This window comes from Amblyomma americanum, chromosome 2 (genome assembly GCF_052857255.1).
Source record: "Amblyomma americanum isolate KBUSLIRL-KWMA chromosome 2, ASM5285725v1, whole genome shotgun sequence".
Taxonomy (NCBI): Eukaryota; Metazoa; Arthropoda; class Arachnida; order Ixodida; family Ixodidae; genus Amblyomma; species Amblyomma americanum.
The window spans coordinates 224,121,074-224,141,763 of NC_135498.1; the positions used below are offsets into that span (position 1 = coordinate 224,121,074).

Consider the following 20,690-nt stretch of genomic DNA (forward strand, 5'->3'; position numbering starts at 1 on the left):
ATTAGGAGAGACATGGGATAGGCCTTTGCCGTGCAGTGGGTGTAGTCAGGCTAATGATGAAGAGGCCGGCATGAGAGCGCCGACATTTCAGCGTGAAAGAGAAGACGAGAGAAGAGGGAAAGGCGCGATGACGCGTATTAAACTTGTGGCGGGAACAGCGCAGCAGGAGACAAAGAGGGAGAGGCGGAACACTCTCGGACACTCGGGACACTTGTCTGGCGCTGCGCTGTTCCCGCCACAAGGTCATGCGCCAACCAGCCCAACGTTTCATCTTGAGTACATTCAAATTTTTACCACAGATAACTCCACTTCTTCAGAACGCCTTAAAGAAGTTCTCACTGGAGGACATTTGGGAAGCGGCGTTGCTTAACATCCTAGATGTGCCGCAGCTCTATTAGGAGCCGCTTTCAGAGCCTCTTTAAAGGGCAATACACAACAAATTTTTGATTGCGTGTTTTATTCTTTCAAACGATGCGTTAGACATTCGTATACATGGGGCACCCTGTGGTATTCGTGTACAACCGCTCAATAATTTTTGATTGAATTTCTTCTTGACGCTCTTCCGGTTTCGATTTCATCGACCGAACAACGTCTGTGCGTCAGCGTCTGTGCGTGTCTCTCGGTGTCTAGTTCTTTTTTGTGTGTGTTTTTTGCACTCCTACTATGCCTAAGACTTCAAAGAGGCTGATTAAATGTCGCAGTGAATTAAAACTTCTGATAAGCGATTATGTTACGGTTTTTGTAGTGGATCACGGGGCCAAAACATCAACTTGCCGTCATAGTCGTCGTTCGGTCAATGAAACCGAAACAGCATGTGAGAAGAAATTCAATTATAAAATATTCAGTGGTTGTAGGCATATAACACACGGGTAAACATCGTGGTATGTATACCAACATTCAAGCAACTGGAAAATAAAATCGTTAATAGTGTTCTTGAAGCGACGTGTATTTTATCTCCTCGAGCTGGATGCAGCTGGCAACTCTTAGAGAGTATGCCTCTCAACCAATTTTGAGGACTGACTGCAGGAGCGTCGCAGTGGTATGTTGGGGGGAAAAATTTCGAGACGTGCTCGATAGTTCACTACGTCTCTTGGCGCTCCCGACAAAATACTTGATCTGTCGAGTGTCGGCCTCTGGCTGACACGGTTTGCCGTCTGGCCTGCGCATTATTGAGTAAACGTGTTACCTCACATGCGCCACGACTGGCGAAGCCGCATTGCAATTAGTACACTAAAGATTGCACGACAAAAGAACGACCAAATGAGCTGCATGCGGATTTCTCGTACTCGCCCATCAGCTTGAATGTATCTCTCTAGCCACTCTTGTCAGCGCGGCCACGACGAAAACATGTCTAAAACACCGTTATCGTAGCCCTCTTCAATAGGGCACTCTCAAATTCTGCGGTATGCCGCTTGTGTTGGCGCTTTTTCGGCCGCCTTCCGCAGTTTTAGCCACGGCCTTTATCCTATCAAAGAGTGCGGCGATGGCTGCTTGGCGGCTCAAAACTAGGCGGGGAAGCTGGAGCGCTGGGGTTCCATATTGGTTTTTAATAAGAAAAGTTTAGCGCTGTAGTGAGGACACAGAAACAGAAATATTTATGTTTCATCGTCTATAGCGCCATTCTTTATTAATTAATGGTGTACAACCAACTAGACCAGTTTTCAGCCTTGATTCCATATAGGCAGGCAGTACCACAAGGGCTGCTACGAATGCTGTGTGTAAGAAACTCTGCTCCATACCTGGCGGATGCCCCTGTTCTTCTTTCAGGCACTGTTGCTCCTTTCGATATAACCAACAGTGGAGAAGCGAGGTAAACCTTGAGGTAAGAGATAACTCTGCAGCGGACTTCTTCAGTCCGCTTTGTCCCAGCAGCGAAACAGCCACCGTTTGTGCTGTCATGGGGCCGACTTCGGCAACAGTACAGCCCTATGTCTTACACAAGCGCGTGATGTGGACCGTCTCAAGATAGCTGAGAGCCTTGCGTACTACTTGCAGATACGGCCGAAAAAGGAAGCGAAAGACAACTGGATGATTGTTACTGAGGGACCTAGGGAGCTGCGTTATCTGCGGATCAATTTTTTTTTGTGTTCCTGGTGAGTGAGTGACTGCAGTTTATTTGCACTGCTAGGCGACTCCTTATAAGAGAGGTCACGGAAAAACACGGCGACACTGTCTCGTAAACAGAACACGTGTCTCGAAATTCATTGTTTAAAGGCAAAAGCACACCGAAATAAAAGATATGGGGAAACTTAATTCACCTTAAGAGTGGATATTAAAGCATCCGAAGCAACATTACTGCTAAATCTTTATGCGCCTTTGCCAGTTCTGTCACTGTGTACTCCATGTTTTCACTGGCACCGTACTGCATTTGCACTCACGCAATCATGCGATGAGCGAATCCGCCGAGAATCTCTTCCAACTTGTTTGTCTCGCTCTTACTCTGTGGCTTGCTCACCACCTTTCTCATCGTAAGCTTCAGACGTACTGGCCCTCTCGACCAATCAGAAACTATTCTCACGAACGAAAGAGTGCCCATGGTCATATGATTCGAAGTGTCTCGGTGGCCGGGTTGGAAATTCGATTTATTTAATTGAATTAATTATTCACCTACGAAAGTTCGCAGGATTCCGCCTTCCACAATAGACAGGTTTTGACGAGGTCACATGGTCAGGTTTCCTCTCTGACCAATGGGCGACTTTTGTCACAGACGCCGAACGCGAAATAGCATGATTTGGATTCTAATGCTGTCGCATTAAAACAACTAAAATTTTAACAGAAAAAGTACCAAGCAATGAAACCCACCATAATAAAGAAAGCAAAATACGCACCAAATACTCTTCCTTGCCTTCCCGAATGAGAGCTGCGAAACCAAGGATCTCGTCTTGCGGCAGGACTTCGTAGCCCATGCTAGCTGTTCAACGAGGCGCCTCGCCCGGTCTCTCTCTGGTGACCAACCAGGCGCGTCGGTGTCGAAAAGGAGCGGATGACAAGCAGCAATGAGGGGTCGTGACGAGCGTACTCTGTAGAAGAAAGCCTGAAAAAAAAGCCATGCGGAACCGGAATGGATGACACGTGTGTGTTAAATGCGGTTCTCAAGAGGGAAGTATATTTCAAGAGAGCAATACGAATGACATTCATATTGTGAAGGAAGGCTAAGCCGAGACGGTACGACGCTTGTGGAAGAAGGCTAAGCTGAGACGGCAAGACGGCCGTGCCTGGCGTTTATTCTAAAACCGAACCCGAGGCGTGCGCCAGAGGCGGAGCCGCGAGATGATGATGGTGGTATGTACAAGTGAAAGCAGATGATCCATGGAAGGCTCACACAAGGATGGCTGCTCCTAAGCAACCGATGCACCGCGGCGCATTTCAAACGGAAAACGTGGACAATTTCAGTACCAGGGTGGCGTCGATCGGCTGGGGGAACAACAGGTGTAACACGGTAGTTCACTGGGGAAGTTCGATTCATGACTCTGTAGGGACAAAGGTAGCGGTGGGTAAACTTGTCACTAAAACCGGGGATGGGCAGTGGTGTGTAAAGTAGCACTTCGTCACCCGGTCGGAAAGAGACCAGAGGTTGAGTAGAATCGTAGCGACTTTTGCGGTCTTTCTGGCAGGCTTCAGTGTTGAGGCGAGCAAGGTGACGGTATCTGGCCACACGGGAGACGCACTGGGAAGGTACTGATGTGGAGGTGTATTCAGGCGTAGAGAAGAATGAGCTGTCCAAAATTGTGGTGGGAGGACGGCCGTAAACAACGAAGAACGGAGAGCAACCGGTAGCCGCTGTATTGCTGTATTACAGGCGAAAGTGACGAACGGTAGAATAGTGTCCCGATTTCGACGATCCGGTGTCATGTACAAGGAGATCATATCCAATAGGGTGCGATGAAAACTCTCAGTTAGACCGTTGGTCTAGGGATGGTAGCTTGAGGTTGTCATATGAAGCGTGGAGGATACGTGAAGAACTTCGGCAATGACTGTCGATAACAAGGTCTTCCCGCGGTCACTTAGGAGCACCCAGGGAGCACCATGCCGCAATGCAATAGATCACAAAAAGAAATTTGCAACCTTTTAAGCCGAGCCAGTGGGCACGGGTGCTGTCTCGCGTATCGCGTACGGTGGTCGACAACTGTGATGATCCAATGGTTATCTCGATCGGAGAGAGGCAGGGGACCATAGAAGTCGATGCCGATGACTTTGAACGGCGCGCCGGGACAGGGAAGGGGGTTGTAGGAGGCCAGCGGTTGGAAAAGACTGGCGTTTGCGACGTTAACACAGGAGGCAGGAAGCGATGTATTTAGCAACTCTGGAGGATAGGCCAGACCGAAAGAAACGTCGCTTCACGCGGTCGTATGTTTTGTGGAAACCTAGGTGTCCGGCAGTACTGTCATCATGGAGAGCCGCTAGGATATGGGGGCGAAGCACCCGCGGCACGACTGGGATCCAGCGGGTTCCATCGGGGCAATATACGTTGCGGCGTAGGATGCCATCTTCGACCTTGAAGTTGCGTCGGTGTCGGCGGAGCCGGGCATTGGGTGTGTGCGAAGCGCCAGTAAGGCGGTCGATGGGGGGACGGTAGTAGGCGTCGGCTATTTGCTGCGAGCGCAGACCGTTTTTGTTGTCGGAGTCGTCAAAAGAAACTGCTCTGATGTGCGCCGGAGAGGGTCGGCTCTGTTCAGAGGAGGAAATGCACTGCGTAGAAAAACAGCAGGCTGATTCCGAAAGTGGGCAGCGAGAAAGCGCGTCAACGTCCTTGTGTTGGCGACCAAATTTATAAATGATGTCGAAATGGTACTCTTGTAGGCGTAGAATCCAATGGCCAAGCCGTCTTGCCAAATGTTTTAGCGAAGACAACCAGCAAAGAGCATGGTGATCGGTCACAACTGTGATGTGGCGACCGTGTAGGTAAGGGCGGTATTTTTGGACTGGCCAGACGACTGCTAAGCATTCCTGCTCGGTAATGGTGTAATTTTTCTCAGCTGGAGTCATGGTCCGGCTGGTGAACGCAATCACTTTCGCAAGCGAAGTTGCGTCGCACTGCAGAAGTACAGCGCCGAGACCGTGACCACTGGCATCAGTATGCAGGATGGTTGGAGCGGGGTCACTGAAGTGGTAAAGACCGGGTCCGATATGAGGGCGTGCTTGAGGTTGCTGAAAGCAGTGCCGCACTGGTCAGTCCGCACGAAACTGCTGCGCGCTTTAAGTATTTCTTGAAGTGGAGCACCAATAGTTGCGAAATTTCTAATAAAGCACCGGAAACAGGACGCCAAGCCGAGAAAGCTGCGCAAATCTGCAGTCCGTTGAGGACGAGGAAAGTTCAGAACCACGATGATTTTGTCACGGTCTGGACGAATGCCATCGTGGCTAACGAGATGTCCCAAAATTTTACTTTCCTTCTTTGCAAAGTGCCACTTATTCGTGTTCAGCTGAAGGCCCACTGAAGCGAGGCACGTGAGAACATTATTCAGGCGCCTGAGATGGTCGTGAAAAGTTGAAGAAAACATTACAATGCATTCCAAGTAACACAAAAAGGTTCTCCACTTGAGGCCACGAAGTACAGTATTGATCATTCTTTCAAATGTTGCTGGTGCGTTACAGAGGCCGAAGGGCATAACATTAAATTCCTAAAATCCATCCGGAGGTGCGAAAGGAGTTTTTTTCTTTGTCGGCCTCGTGCATAAGTATTTGCCAATAACCTGAACGTAGGTCCAAGGTAGAAAAATATTCGGCGCCTTGGAGAGAGTCAAGCGCGTCATCAATACGTTGCATCGGGTAGACATCTTTGCGGGTAATTTTGTTGTGCGCGCGGTAGAAAACACAAAATCGTACCGAATGGTCTCTTTTTTTTAACCAACACTACTGGTGAGGACCATGGGCTCGTTTAAGGACGAATATTATTGCTGTGTAGCTTATCAAGGATATTTTCTTCAGTCACTTTTTGTTCGGAGAGAGAAACCTGATAAGGCCGTCACCGTACGATCTAGTTCCCTTTGGTAAAGATTCGGAGGTATGAAACAGTAGTCCGGCCCAGTGGTGAACTGGCATCGAAAATGGGTCGGTGATTGCGAAGCAATGTGAGCAATTCTTGGCGTTGGTGCAGCGTGAGGTTCGGATTATTTGTCTTTGATAGAACAGTAAGAGAGGCGTCTGATAAAACAGGTTACTGATGCAGAGGCGCAGTGAGCACCTCAGGGACATAGGTTTAGCATCCACTACGCAAGGGAGGGAAGTTCCTTCAGGTAGCACGAGTGATTCGCGTGAAGTGTTTATGGCTGCTATGATCGCTGAGCAGCTGCAGAACCTGACAAGACTTGACGGGAAGGCAATTTTCACGTGCAAAATGACAATGAGATGGTGCGTTGAGTACATCCCCATAAGTGAGGCGGTCAGAAACAACGGTAAGCAGTTTTTTCGCACTGAGGAGGCAAAACTGGATCAGCTGCGGCAGTGAGGGGATGATGTCGGCCGGAATTGATTGTAAAACATTTTATTCACCGGGAAGAGCTTGGCAAGAGGTCGCGTTAAGTGGTCGAGAGTACATAGCCCTCGACGACTTTGTCAGCCCACTCCACCGCCAAAACTTGCGTTCTGGGGTCAGAGCTAGCCAGCACGGTCTCCCACCGCTCGAGAGAAGGAGCTGTAACTAGATCACCCGGAGGTGGCTCTATTTTGCAGTCCCACAGGATGTGATCGTAGGTAGCACGTTGGCCACAGTGTTTGCAGTTTGGGTTGTAAAGATCTGGATAAATGTGCGCGAGGAGTGATGGGGTGCGTATCGATCTCGCCTGTAGACGACGCCACGTAACCTCTTGTTCTTTAGTAAGTCTTTTGTCTGGAGGGGGGAAAATTCTCCTCTCTAGTTTGAAATGATTGGTGAGATCATGATATGTGATCATTGAGTCCTTCGTGAAATTCAGGGAGCCAGACTCATCCACTGCCCGGTCGACGAAACCTCGGGCTTTATTGTGGGCTGCCTCGTTCCCCGGATTCCCCGAATGGGCTGGGACCCATATCAATTCGGAATAATTTGGTGAGAATTTGGTTGCGTTAAGGATTCTAAGGGAGGTGTTTGTAATTCGCCCTTTAGCGAAATTATTGATACCCATTTTGGAATCGCTGAGGATGATGCTCCCTTGGGTATGTGCTAGGGCGAGGGCTATAGCCGCCTCTTCTGCCGTTTCAGAGGATTTCGTTTTGATTGTCGCCGAGACGATGTGGTCACCATTCTCGTTCACAACCACAACTGCAAAGGCATTGGTATTTTTGTATTCTGCCGCATCTACATGTCGGCCGGAAGAATCATATGAAAAATCACTGTCTGTCATATGGATGCCACGGTCGCGAGCAGAAATTAACGCTGAAGCTGTTGACAAGAAATCCCATCCAAAAATCATCAGATGCGCACAGGATGAGAGTAAAGCAAACTGAACATGGTGGCGGATACCGTCGGTAACAACGCGCACAGTGCACTTCGCGGAACGGCGCAGTGTGACATCACTTGCTCCACGAAGTTCAGGCTCATCATATGGTGTCGTCACTTTTCACAAATGGCAACACAAGTCAACGTGAATAACAGAAATTGCAGCCCCTCTGTCGATCAAAGCTTCGACAGGTAATCCGTCCGCTAAAACAGAAATCATATTGAATGGGCGATCTGGAGGACTTTTAGTGAGTTAGCAAAGTGCAGCTTCACCTCTGGAAACTGAATCGCCTAGATTTCCGAGTGACGGAAAGGGAGAGCTGTAGCGGGTCGGAGTGGTGACACTGAGCGGCGATATAGAGATGGGGACTGGCGTCGGGAAACATGGGCCCCGCTAGGTCCAGACGAGGGTACCGGCGGCGGAGAGAATCGGCGAGGCGGGCTGGAAGAAGGCCGGCATTGATAATAGGAAGAAGGTAGCTCACTCTCAAAGGCTGCGTAACCACGGCGCTCGTCCTGAAGGCGTCGACAACAAAAGCGGGAGATATGTCCTCTAATTCCACAGTAGTAGCACACTGGGCGAACGGGGCGCCAAGGTGCGTAATAGGATGGCGCATCTTGAGCCGTCGTCATTGCGTTGATGTGGTTGTACGTCGGTACCGGTCTGGGTGGGTGGACAAAGCGAGGGGATGATGCAGCGACTTGAGCGTAGGTCGGCACTGGGCGGGGAGTAGGAGGGTCGGATGCGATAGGGTGGGTGATTGCTGCCAACTCTTCTTTAACGATGTTGCAGAGACCAGCATCATTAGAAGGCGCGAGAGATATTATCGCACCCGTGGCGGCAGAATGATCTGACGACCTGGAGGTCTTCGCGCATAATAGCTCGAATTAGTTTTCGCAGATCGAGGTCAGCAGAGGTCAAGGCCGCAGTGAGGCCGGGCTGAAAGCTGGAGGACAGCAGCTGGTCGAGGCGTTGGCAGGTGGTAATGATGGAATCAACGCTTGAAGGATTTTGTGGATTTGGGGTGTTAAAAGCCACAGAATTGATTCCTTTCAGCACGTGGTGGACGCGGTCAGTTTCCGCATGGTGGGACTAAAACGCCGACAAAGCGCAAGTACGTCCTCGATGTAAGACGCATAGGATTCATCGGGACCGTGAAAGCGAAAGCGAGCTTTTTCTTGGCGACATCAGTCAGAACAGCCTAGTCGGCACAGTACTGACGGAACTGCTGTTTGAAGGTGGGCCAGTTGTTGGTGTGGGGTTCACGGTTTATGAACCAGTTTCTGGCGACCTAAATGAGGTAGAAAGGAACGTTGAGGAATTTTAAATCTTCGTCCCACCGGTTGTAGGCACTGCAGCGTTCATAGGTGTAGAGCCAGTCATCCACGTCTTCGTCTCGACAACCAGCGAACATCGGCGGGTCGCCTCGTCGGAAGGGCGCGGTCGGAGGGGGCGATGCAGGTGAGTCCGAGCTGGAGAACCGGCAGGGTCGGGGTTGTCTTCGGTTGGCATGACGATGGTGGTAGGTGCGAAACGGCGACCAGAACGCAGCTCCAGCGAGAGGCAGGGTACAAGGGAGCAAGGGGATCGAATTTTACGTCCACCACTTGTGAAGGAAGGCTAAGCCGAGACGGCACGACGCTTGTGGAAGAAGGATACGCCAAGACGGCAAGACGGCCGTGTCTGGCATTTATTCTAAAGGCGAACTCGGGGCGCGTGCCACAGGCGGAACCGCGGGATGATGATGGTGGTATGTACAAGCGAAAGAAGATGACCCATAGAAGGCTCACAATATGAATGTTGTGCTTTGTTGAGGTATAAGGCGCAAAAGCAACTGAGGCTATTATGGCCTAAACACAGGGCTCAAGCGCCAAGAAAAACGTGAAATCTCCTTGAATAAAAAAATTTCAAGGGCATTTCAGCTTCCTTGCGATTGAGAATAATATAACCACAAAGCACACATTCAATCACTACCAGGTCCGCCTCTCTCAAGACACACAACAGCGAAAGTCCATCCTTTTGGAAGCTTCAAAGCGGCACTGTTCTGGCTTCCTGACGCGTCACACCAGGGAAGCCTTTGAATCATATCTGATATTTAATTTTAACGCCTTTTCTCCTGGCATTCATGAGTGCACTGGCGAACTCTGCCTCCTTTCCGGTGAACTTTCCCTCCAATGTTGTTCTTTTTTAAAGTCCTCTACACCAGCACAGTTCTCTCTTAAATACCCTATGATGACTTTTATGACATCATCTCTCATTCTTAAGGATATATTGAAATACTACTTGTTACGGTTAAACACAGTCTTATTCTGTGACGCTCGTTTTTCATTAATATTTATCCTATTATTGTTGTGCATTTGTGGTGGTTGTTGTGTGGTGTAAAAAAATTTGTTTAGAACGGTTTCTAACAGTCCTCTGCTGTCTTTGAATTTATTTGCTCGCTTCTATGCTTTCCCAGCATATCTTCTGCTGCTGAATACCACAAAAGTGACATATATAGCCAAGCCCGATCTGGCTGTGCATGCGCCGTGAGACAACGAACGCTTGTGCCTCATGTCAGCGACTTTTCACGATGACCAACGCGGAATTCAAGATACTATGATCAGGTGGCACCACTAGGCTTCCGCGACAGCGACGTCACGAGACAATGCTTTAAAACCTCCGTATCGCCCTATGAACTTCAGAGGACACGGCAGCATTCTTCAGAGCAGCATGGCTAAATTTGCCTGGCTGGTTGTGCAGGTAGGTTTCTACAATCCATACTGTTCCATTCGTTCCAGCCATTATGCAGTTGTGATTCTACCGTGCCCTCGGAAGTTTCTTTGCATGATTGTTGACTGCTGGCCTTGATTCTTGATTCTTGTGTGCGGGGACGTTGAGCCTAACCCAGGTCCCGGACAAAAGGAAACAATGAGCATAATCCTGGAAGAATTGCAGGAAATGAAGGCGGGTAACGCGAGTCGCGATGCAACACTTTCTGAGATAAACTCAAAACTATCAAAACTAGACGAGCTTCTGGAATTATGCAAAGCTAACGAAGAAAAGTTACGGCAACTTGAGGAATCGGTGAAGCATCTGCAAAAAGCCTTGGCTATACATGAAAAGAAAATGGTGGATTTCGAGAACCGCGCTCCCCGGAACAACGTAGTGGTGTTTGGTATTAAAGAAAGCCCAAAAGGTACGAAAGCTGATTTAGAAGAAAAAGTCCTCCGAAAAGTATATAAAGATAAACTAGGTGTCTCAGTGAGCACAGTTGAGCGTATCCACCGAATTGGCAAACCCCACTAAGATCGACCACGGCCAGTAATTTTCAGCGTGTTTAACTACAACGAAAAGCTTGCAACCTTTCAAAACTGTTCCAAACTCAAGGATTCTGGGGTATCAGCTTTGCACGATTACTCATACGTTACACAGCAGAAAAGGAAAATTGTGGCTGTCCTTTGAACACGATCATCGCCCTAATGATAAAGCAAAGCTGGTCTATGACAAACTGCGGATAAATGACAACCTATATGCGTGGGTGGATGAAAAGAACTGCAGGGTGCTGTTGCGCAGCACGAAGCAGCCAGAAGAGCACTGACGACTTGACAATAACGGGTTGACTGAGCTGAAAGATTTTCGCCTTATTTGTTTGAATGCGCGAAGTGTGTGCAACAAGCCGGAACGCCTTGAGCATGTTTTACTTTCTTATGATCCTCATGTGGTGGTTATCTCTGAAACTTGGCTGCGGCTTCATGTGCTTATCAGCTGCATTTTCCCACCTTCCTACATGGCTATGCAAGGATCGCTTATCGAGGGGAGGCGGAGTTGCGATTCTGGTTAAATATGGATTATCATCTTATGTTCTGCCTCCCATCGACAGTGAGCATGAAAGCTTGTTGTGTCAAATTGACTTTTGTGGTAGTCCTATTGTTATCGTTTGTGTCTACCGAGCGCCTGGAATTCACCATGACTTTATGTTGAAACTGTATGATCAGCTAATGATCAGATATTTTTCCAGTAAGGGTAAAGATGTTGCTCTACAACGCGTTAGTACTAAGTCATATCCAATACTGCAGCTTGGTTTGGGGAACAACAGGGGTAACAAATCTTCATAGATTGCATTTGCTGCAGAAAAAAGCCGTCCGGTCCATAGCAAATGTGCCATTCATTTTCCCCACAAGAAATATCTTTATAAAGTATGATATCCTTCCAATCTTCGCGTTATACTCTTACAGGCTTCTATTATGCTATAAATACTCTTCACAACAACGTGACAATCCCTTTATTGTACTTGGACAACTGAGAGAAAATAACAGCTGCCGTAACACTAGATACAAAGAAACTTGGATCACTCCAACACCAAGAACTTACTCTATGAACCAGTCCTTAAGTTACAACCTTCCCCTCTTGCTAAACAAACTAATCCATGACAATTTTGATATTACCAGAAATTCAAAACACAATATCCGTGACTACTGCCGAGACAATTTCAATCTGTGAAAGAAGCAGACATGATATATTTTAGTATATTTTAGTGATGTAAAACATTTGCTTTGAGTACATGTGTGTATTGCGACTTTTGTTTTGCATGTGTGTTCGCGCTTCGCGTAAATGTGGATTTGCATCGGATACCCATGACATTACTAATTGATGTAAATGATGTGACCCTCGCCTTCCTTCTGTACTGCCACTGTCTCAAGGAGTCGGGACCTCCAGTCAAGCTGTTACCACAGCTTTTAGTCCCGGCTCCTCCTTTGTAAGAAAGGAAAATAAACTTGAACTTGAACTTGAACTTGAGCTAGGTAAATCCCGAAGACACCACATGATTACAGCTGGTGATTTTAATCTTCCAAATGTCAACTGGGAATCGCTGTCTGCTGGCACGCATGAAGTACTAAGTGCAGACACTCTTCTGGACATGCTGTTAGCTTTTAATCTCAAGCAGGTGGTTCTACTCCCCACTCGTGTAACTGAATCAACAGCTTCAGTGTTCGACCTAATCCTTTGTCCAAATAGCATAACAAACTGCACTACTGAAGTGCATGATGGAATCTCGAACCATAAGTTGGAATTTTTTGTTGCTCACTTCCACGTCGATCCCTGAAGGTTGGTTCCGGGATCGTAACGGTAAAACATTTTGCTTTAGCGGATCATCCTAGCATTGTTTCCTATCTAGAAGATTCACTACAATCATTCGATAGTGGTGATGTCAATACACTTTGGATAAGGTTTAGGTCTATCTGCCACTTCTGCATGCACAACTTTGTTCCAGATAGAAAAATAGGAGGTAGATAGGAGAAGTCCTTGAATAACTAGAGAAATAATTCACGTTAAACGCAAGCCGGAACGATATCGAAGACAAAAAAGCGCTGCCATTTCTATCATTAGCAGCCTGAAGCTACACTTGTGTCACTGATACAGGAATCTAGACAGCGCTACTTTGATGAGACGCTTGGTCGTTTTGTGACAGAAAATCCCAGCGAATTTTGGCAGTTTATCTCAAACAAAAGAACTAGAAAACTTGACAAGATAATTGCCAACGACTCTGCCATTACAGATAAGAAGAAGATAGCAGATGTTTTAAATACTTACTTCCAAAGAGTGTTTACCAAATCTAATACAAAGTTTAATAATTGCTGTCTGAAGTCTCGAAAGAAGTGTTACTGTGAGCAGAGAAGGAATAGCAGAACTACTCCTGCAGCTAGACACCAATAAGTCCCCCGGCCCTGATAATATTCCCACTACCTTTCTTGAAATGTACGCTGGAATACTAGCCAAGTTTTTGATAATAATATTTAATAAGTCTCTTGAATCGGGCATAGTACAAGACGATAGAAAATTTACCGCGTGGTTACGGTTTTTAAAAGTGGCAACCGACTGCAATTTGGTAATTACCACCCTATTTCATTGATCGACACCTCCGGAAAAGTGCTAGAACACGTACTCACCAAATACCTCAACAATGCTTTAGGCCAGACGGGAATACCGACCAAAGCGCAACATGGCTTCCGTCGAGGATTCTCCACAACAACACAGGTAGTGGTCACTGTAGATGAACTTGCTAAAGGGGTTGATTGCGGTGGCCAGGTCGACATGATTTTTTTAGGTTACTCCAAAGCCTTTGATAGAGTCCCTCATCATAAACCAGTAACAAAAATGAAATTAATCGGCATTACGGATCAATTATCAATTGGGTCACGTCATATTTATGAAAACGAAAGCAGTTTGTCGAAATCGATGGAGCCACATCTCGATTCTTAGAGGTTTATTCAGGTGTACCTCAGGGATCAGTTTTTGGTCCAGTGCTCTTCGTTATCTATATAAACGACCTCACAGAAGCTCTAGAACCCTCTGTGTCCGTAAAGCTGTTTGCGGATGATTGTATTATATTTAATACTATCAAATCTGTGTCTGACCAGCTTACTTTGAACGCAAATCTACAATTATTAGCAAAATGGTGTAACGAATGGGAAATGGTTATTAATTTTGACAAAACAGCTTCTCTCTGCATCAGTAAAAAGACTACGCAATTTAATTTTACATACAACATAAATAAGAATGCCATCAGAGATGTAAAAGAATATAAGTACCTAGGTGTCACAATAACGTCACGGCTCAAATGGACGAAACACATCGATATATAAGTTCCCCCGCCCGCAAAAAGTTAGGACTTCTCAAATTTCGGATTTGCGGTTGCTCTAGAGCCCTAAAACTGAAGGCATATAAATCGATTGTAAGGCCAACTCTCAAATATGCCTGCATTATATGAGACCCCTACACTACAGATGACACCCAAAAACTAGAAAAAATACGTCTTGCGGTTCGCTTTATTTTCAACCGTTACAGGCGCCTAGACTCCCCTTCCGCCATGATGAAACTTGTAGACAGCACCCCTTGCAGATAGGCGAAAGAAAGCCCGTCTCAATTTCCTTCATTCATTATACTTTTCTCGACTTGGTATTCTACCCGAAAATCACATCGCTAGGGATTCTAGACGAGCCTCACGCCACAAGCATACTCAAAGCCTAGAACCAATTTTTGCACGCACAAATACATACAAGTTTTCTTTTTTCCAAGAACAGTTTCTGAATGGAATGCTCTACCGCAGTACTCTCCGCTGCTTTCCAATCATTCTTGATATCTTCACTGCCCGCTTAGTAGCTGCACTGTAACCGCATTTTCAATTGTGTTTTTGCATTGTTTATTTTGTGGCATGTATATTGTTAGGCACTATTGCACTTGTTTTGCTTTTCCCCTGTATGTATTTCCCTCTTGTGCTTGGACATAAAGCATGCCCGCAGTATTCCGTAAATAAATAAAATATATTAGTCTATCCGTGTTTTTTATCCCCGCCACTGTGCTACAATTCTCTCTTTTTATTTTTTTACATTGTCGTAAACGAGCCTTTCCATGCGGCCCTCGCAAATGAACCTCATTCGGTTTGCTCGCCTCATGTCTCACCGAGTATAGCCACTTACTGCAGTCTTAACATGTGCATCCGTTTTTGGCTATCTTTGGCGTCACACGCGGCCACACAGACGCCTCCAGAGGCACTATTTCTTCTTGGAACGTGGCTCTCTGCACACCGCCAAGAACATACCGAGATCAACACAACGTCACCGTGGTTTGTGGCTGTGAACTGGACTGCTGATGTTATCGATTTCGCCAACGTTTTTGTGTCCTCAGCGCCACCGTACGCCCAAGAAATGATCGCGCCACCCATTGAGGTTATAAAAGCCAGCAGTTTCAAAGACTTCAGTGGGCAGAGAAGAGCAGCTGAAATGCGGATGTCTTAAACTACTTTCTTCTTTCTTGTTGCACTGGTTGGTAACGGTACTTCCTTATGCGCTAAGCCTACCAGCAGCATTTGTACGCTGCTCTTTTCTTGCCCACTTGTGAATGCGTGCATGTTTTGAACCATTTATTGTTAGCAGGCGTCATTGACACAAACCCTGGTCCGAATACAGGTGAACCTAAGTCAAATGCTGATGTGCTTGCTGCTATTGCAACACTGTCAGCTAAATCAGGTGCTCGCCACGCTGAGTTGATGAACACTTTAACCCAGCTTAAGGCCAACCAACTTTAGCTAGAGCAGAAAGCGTGTGATCTGACTAACAGTCTTATGAATGTTGAGTCCCACGTACAGTCATTGGAAGGTGAACGTTCCGCCGCACTCACAGGTGCTATATCAGGTGCCGTTCATGCTGAGTCTGCCGCAACCAATTCAAGGCTAGACGGTCTCAATGACCGGTCTCGTCGAAACAACTTTATCTTTCACGGTGTCCCGGATACCTGCTCAGAGACCTGGACTGAGTCTGAAGAACCCTTTCGCAAAATTCTTTCAAACGCATTAGCCCTGTCGTCTCCGGATGAGGTTACCCACCGGGCTCACAGATTGGGCTCGTGTGTATCAGTGGGATGTCGACTTATAATTGTGAAATTCGGTTCCCCCAAAATTAAGAAAAAATTTTATCGCACCGGTCGAAGTTCAAGGGTTCTAAGATAGCGACTAGTGAAAACTTTTTTTCGCGCAACACGCCAGTCCCACTGAAAGCTGGCCGAGTTCGGGAAGGCTTCAGGAGATAAGTCTTTATTTCGAGCAAACCGAAGGTACACGGACAAAAAATTCTACATCGGCTATTCGACAGCCGACCGTGTTTGTGAAGTAGATTTTGCCGACAACTGTTCAAAAGGCAACAGACACCAATCTGTTTTGGATTTCATGAATACAACCACGAGTGTATAATGCACTGCCATTAGTTCGCCACAATAGCCACCTACACGCCCGGTCGCACAGCCAGTTTTTTCTTCTTTTTTCCAATGTGCGCAGTGTCCGTAACAAACGTGACGGTTTGTTCTTGACGCGTGTTCAGCCGAAATTGTTATCTTAACGTGAACATGGCTCTCGAGCGATATTACAGATTACGAAATCTTTGAATGTGAAAGTGCTTTCAAATTTTTTCGTTGCGCGCCGTAGTTTGCGTACTGGTGGCGCGGTACTAATCGCCGTACTTGATGGTTTGAGATCTTGGGTTTTACACAATGTCATGCCGGAATGACGGAGATCACAGAACACAGGAAATAGCGGCGGGCTTCGACGAACGTTGTTGTTGTTTTTGTTACCTTCATACAATGCGACATGCCCACATAGGGGGATTGGCCAAGAATTGGGGGGCACAGAGAGTTTTTCAGATAAATATTTCCTGGACGAAAATAAACTGAATGCTTAGGAAGGAAAAAGTAAACAAAAAGGAACAGCGAAATGAAAGGGGAAATGCATAATGCACGCAGGAGATCGGCACTGAGGTTTATAGCCGAGTAGTTAAATGATAATTGTAAGAATACAGTTATTGTTTAAAAATAACAAAAATAAGTTTAAAAAAATTACCAAGGTAGCCGATATGATTCCATTAGAAAAGTTTGGATGGTGGTAAAAACAGACTTGTGGCTGTACCCAAGTATGGTGGCTCCAAACGACAGTATGACTAGGCTGCTCAAACGAAGGCCGAGCTGTTGTAGTGGTTTCTCTAAAAATGGTCTTCTCATCATGGTGTATCGGCGACAAAACAACAAAAAACGGTCTATGGTTTCGTGCTCACCACAGAATACGCAGACGGGATTAAGCGCGAACACAGACTTGTGCAAAAAGAAATTTCAGGGTGGGATCTGGCAGCGGAGCCTTGATAGAGATACCTCTACCTGCCATGAATGGCATGATTGCCTGCTCGACGAATACCTAAGGTCCAGGTAATCATCAGATCTTAAAAGAGATCCAGTTGTCATTCTTGACAAATTTTGTCTTCGGAACATCGCTGCTGTAATGTACGCTGTAGTCGGAACGATAGGTAGCACGGGGCCATTCAAGGACGCGTTTGCCAGGCAGTCCGCAACTTCATTGACTGTCACACCGCCATAATCTGGCACCCATATTTATTTATTTATTTTTTATTTATTTATTTATTTATTTATTTATTTATTTATTTATTTATTTATTTATTTATTGTATACCTGCATCGCCCGTCGGGCATTACAGCAGGGGGGTTACAAACGTTAACTGTCACTTTACATATTATTTCAACTCATAGTAAAAAAAATTCTGCATCGAAATATACACAGTCTTTGATGGCGAAGTGTTCCATACTCGCACACTTCTAACAAAAGAAGAGTAACGCAAGACGTCACGCCTACAAGAAAAATCCCTGACGTTCAAATCGTGGTCCTGCCGCTTCGATATATAATTTGGTGCCTCGATATACTTTTCTCGGTTGATGCCTGTTTTAGAGTAATAAATATTTAAAAAATTTAATCTAGCATTTGTTCTACGATCCTTTAGCTCTTGCCATTTTTTTTTGCCATTGAAGTTCATGATGGCTTTCTGTCATGCTAAGTTTGAGGCTGTAATTTCCAAGAACAAATCTGTCTGCTCTGTTCTGGATTTTTTCTAATTTTTCTATAAGCTCAGCTGTGTGAGGATCCCAACAAACACACGCATACTCAAGTATTCGTCGAACATGACTGAAGAAGAGCTGGGTTTTTAAGCCACTTGGAAGATGACTGAAATTCCTCCTCAAGTAAACGAAAACTGATTCCGCCCTATATCCATTATAGTTAACGTGCCTCTTCCACTGTAAATCAGATGTAAAAAGACTACCAGATATTTATATTGCTTACTTGTGCCTAGGGTAATATTACCAATTCTTTACCTAAACGGATGGCAAGCGCGTTTTCTTGCGATGGTGACGTGAACAGTTTTGTTTATATTTAATGACATATTCCTACGCGCACACCAACCTGCTATGGTATCTAAATCATCTTACAAGACTTGTGAATCGCAATTTGCACTAATTACTCGGTAAACAAAACAATCATCATCGAACATTATAAATTAAGACCATATACTAATTGAAATATAATTAATATATAACAAAAACAACAGTGGACCCAACACAGAACCCTGGACAACTCCCGATGTCACTGATGTATATTGGTAAAAAACACCGTTCAGAACAGCAGCCTGTCTCCGTTATGAAAAAATGTTCGGCAATCCATTTAATATTATAGCCAAGCTTCTAAGCTTCTAATTTGGTAAGGTACAAGGTTCAAATGCGGAGGAAGTAATGAAAGGAAAGTATTTAGATTTGGCGAATCTACAGTCGAAGCAAGGGACAAACACAAACACAGAGAGTCTGTAATGACATCCACTGAAGAGAAAGCTGGCTCTAGTTTTCGAAGAGCAAGCACCCCCGCCAAAAATTCCGCTTGGAAAATCGGGGTGTAGTCGGGAAGCCGCACAGAAAAAGAGCAATCTAGAAGCGGGAAATATATTCCCGCCCCTGCCTTTTCATCACATTGGGAGGCTTCAGTAGCTATCGTTAAGCTAATAGGTATGCTTTGTAAATGGTCTTCTAATAATCCATTTAAAATGCGATGTGGTAAATGCATAGCGTTTTTCGGCAAAATGTCATCATAGACATTTCTACCTAGGACCCACTGTTTTTTTGTCGTTGGGATGTATACAAAATAACATTTAAAGGTTCAAGCAAATTTTGTACCATAACTACCTGCGGGGAATGAAATCTAGGCCAGTGGACTCCAAAAAAGGAAGTCGACTGGTAACAAAATAAAACAGACAAGGAACGGTGCAAATCCGATTCATATATCCTTAGGTACATCTGAACATTTAGGAATTGAAATCAAGATAATAAAGGAGGAAAACGAGCTTCAAGGTAAAGCACGTTATTGGCCAAACATTTGGTGAGGCTAAGGCACAACCGAAGCGCTTCCCGCTCCGAAACATCGAGCGGGCAAATTTTGTACGCAGCAGCACCAGAAGACAGCACAGATCCAAATTCTAAAATTATTCGCAGATACAAAACATAAATCATCAAAAGTGCATCTCTCCGCATTTCAGACCGGGGATTAATTAATCTATACGCAACATGCCCGCAGCACCAGCCCCTTTCGCTGCGACATGGTCAATGTGAGTGCGCCATGTGAGGCTTTCATCATAAATGATACCCAGATATTTTAAAGGCAACTTAAGGAATATTTTGTCGCTGGTAAATGAGAGACAGATGAACAGGATCTATCCTTTGAAAAACAAGTACAGCGTACTTGTTTACATTTAAGGTGAGACGTAAGTCACACATCCAACTTTCAAGCAAATTCAGGTATACGATTGCAGGCGCACATGGAGAGATTGAATGTCAGCTGTAGCAGTGAAAAATGCAATGTTGTTCACATTGACGTACGTTCGAATGTGTTGATGGCTGGGAATAGAGCTCATTAGAATATTAAAGAGCACAGGCGACAGGGCTGCCCCTTGTACAACACCTCTGGATTGTTTATATCTTCCAGAATTTGCACCATTTACCATAAAAAACTGTTTTCAAGGAACGCAAATATCAACGCAAGTAAGTAATTCGGAAACTGCAGGGTATTTAATCTTTGCAATAATATGCAATGTTCTAAACTGTCATAAGCTTTGGCTGCATCTAATGTCACCAACGCAGCATGAATTATTTGGTGCCGCACAAGAAGCATACGACTCTCAAGATTAGTGTGAGCATTTCATAAGAAACATTTTTGACGGAAACCAATTTGACAGGGACTAGGAATATTATTGCTGTTCACAAACTCCGAAACACGAAGGAGTATGACCCTTTCAATTAATTTATCCGCGGTTGATGTCTATGAAATCGGTCTAATATTATCCAGAGAATAGCTACCACAATTGTTTTTAGGTAAAGGGATCACCTTTGCCATTTTCCACTCAGGAGGAATCCATGCATGTTTGATTGAAAAATTATCCAACTGCAATAAGGATGTAGAAGACTCATAAAGAAGGATCCTTAACATTTTTGATGCTACCCTATCAGGGCCAGGAGCAGCAGTTGGTAACCTCAACACTATTGGGGAAAGCTCGGGAAGGGTAATAGGGGTGGCATGCTGAATCTGGTCAACTGACGCCACAAACGCAGAGCGCGAAGGAACTACGGACGAGAAACGCTGCTCAAATCCTTTGGCAATTGTCTCAACTGTTTCTATTCCTTCTTGCGGGGTCCAAACACATGAGGGAGAATTTTCGGAAACCGGATTTCCTGATTTTGTCAGGAATTCAAAATGCTCGAATTCATAATTTTCTTTCGCTAGTGAGATTGTGCGTTTAAAAGAAGCCTCAATGAACTTTTAATCACGCAAAGTTTGGGGCACTGATTGTGTAGGATCTTCTTCCATGCAGCCTTTCTGTGTCTGTAATCCCGCGAGCAATCTGCATTCCACACTTTAGCT

General features: G+C 45.6%; 1 protein-coding gene across 14 annotated transcripts in view; it reads right to left on the minus strand.

Moving 5' to 3' along the window:
- LOC144122196 (polyamine-transporting ATPase 13A3-like) overlaps nt 1–20,690 on the minus strand; it is a 738,347-nt gene that overhangs the window by 688,535 nt on the left and 29,122 nt on the right. For all 14 annotated transcript variants that reach the window (XR_013312846.1, XR_013312843.1, XR_013312839.1 and 11 more), the window contains exon 2: nt 2,829–3,034. Coding sequence is in view for 6 of the 14 variants with exons in the window: in XM_077655777.1 (XP_077511903.1) it covers nt 2,829–2,906 (78 nt within the window). In the remaining 8 variants the exon portion in view is untranslated. The remainder of the gene's footprint in view (nt 1–2,828; nt 3,035–20,690) is intronic.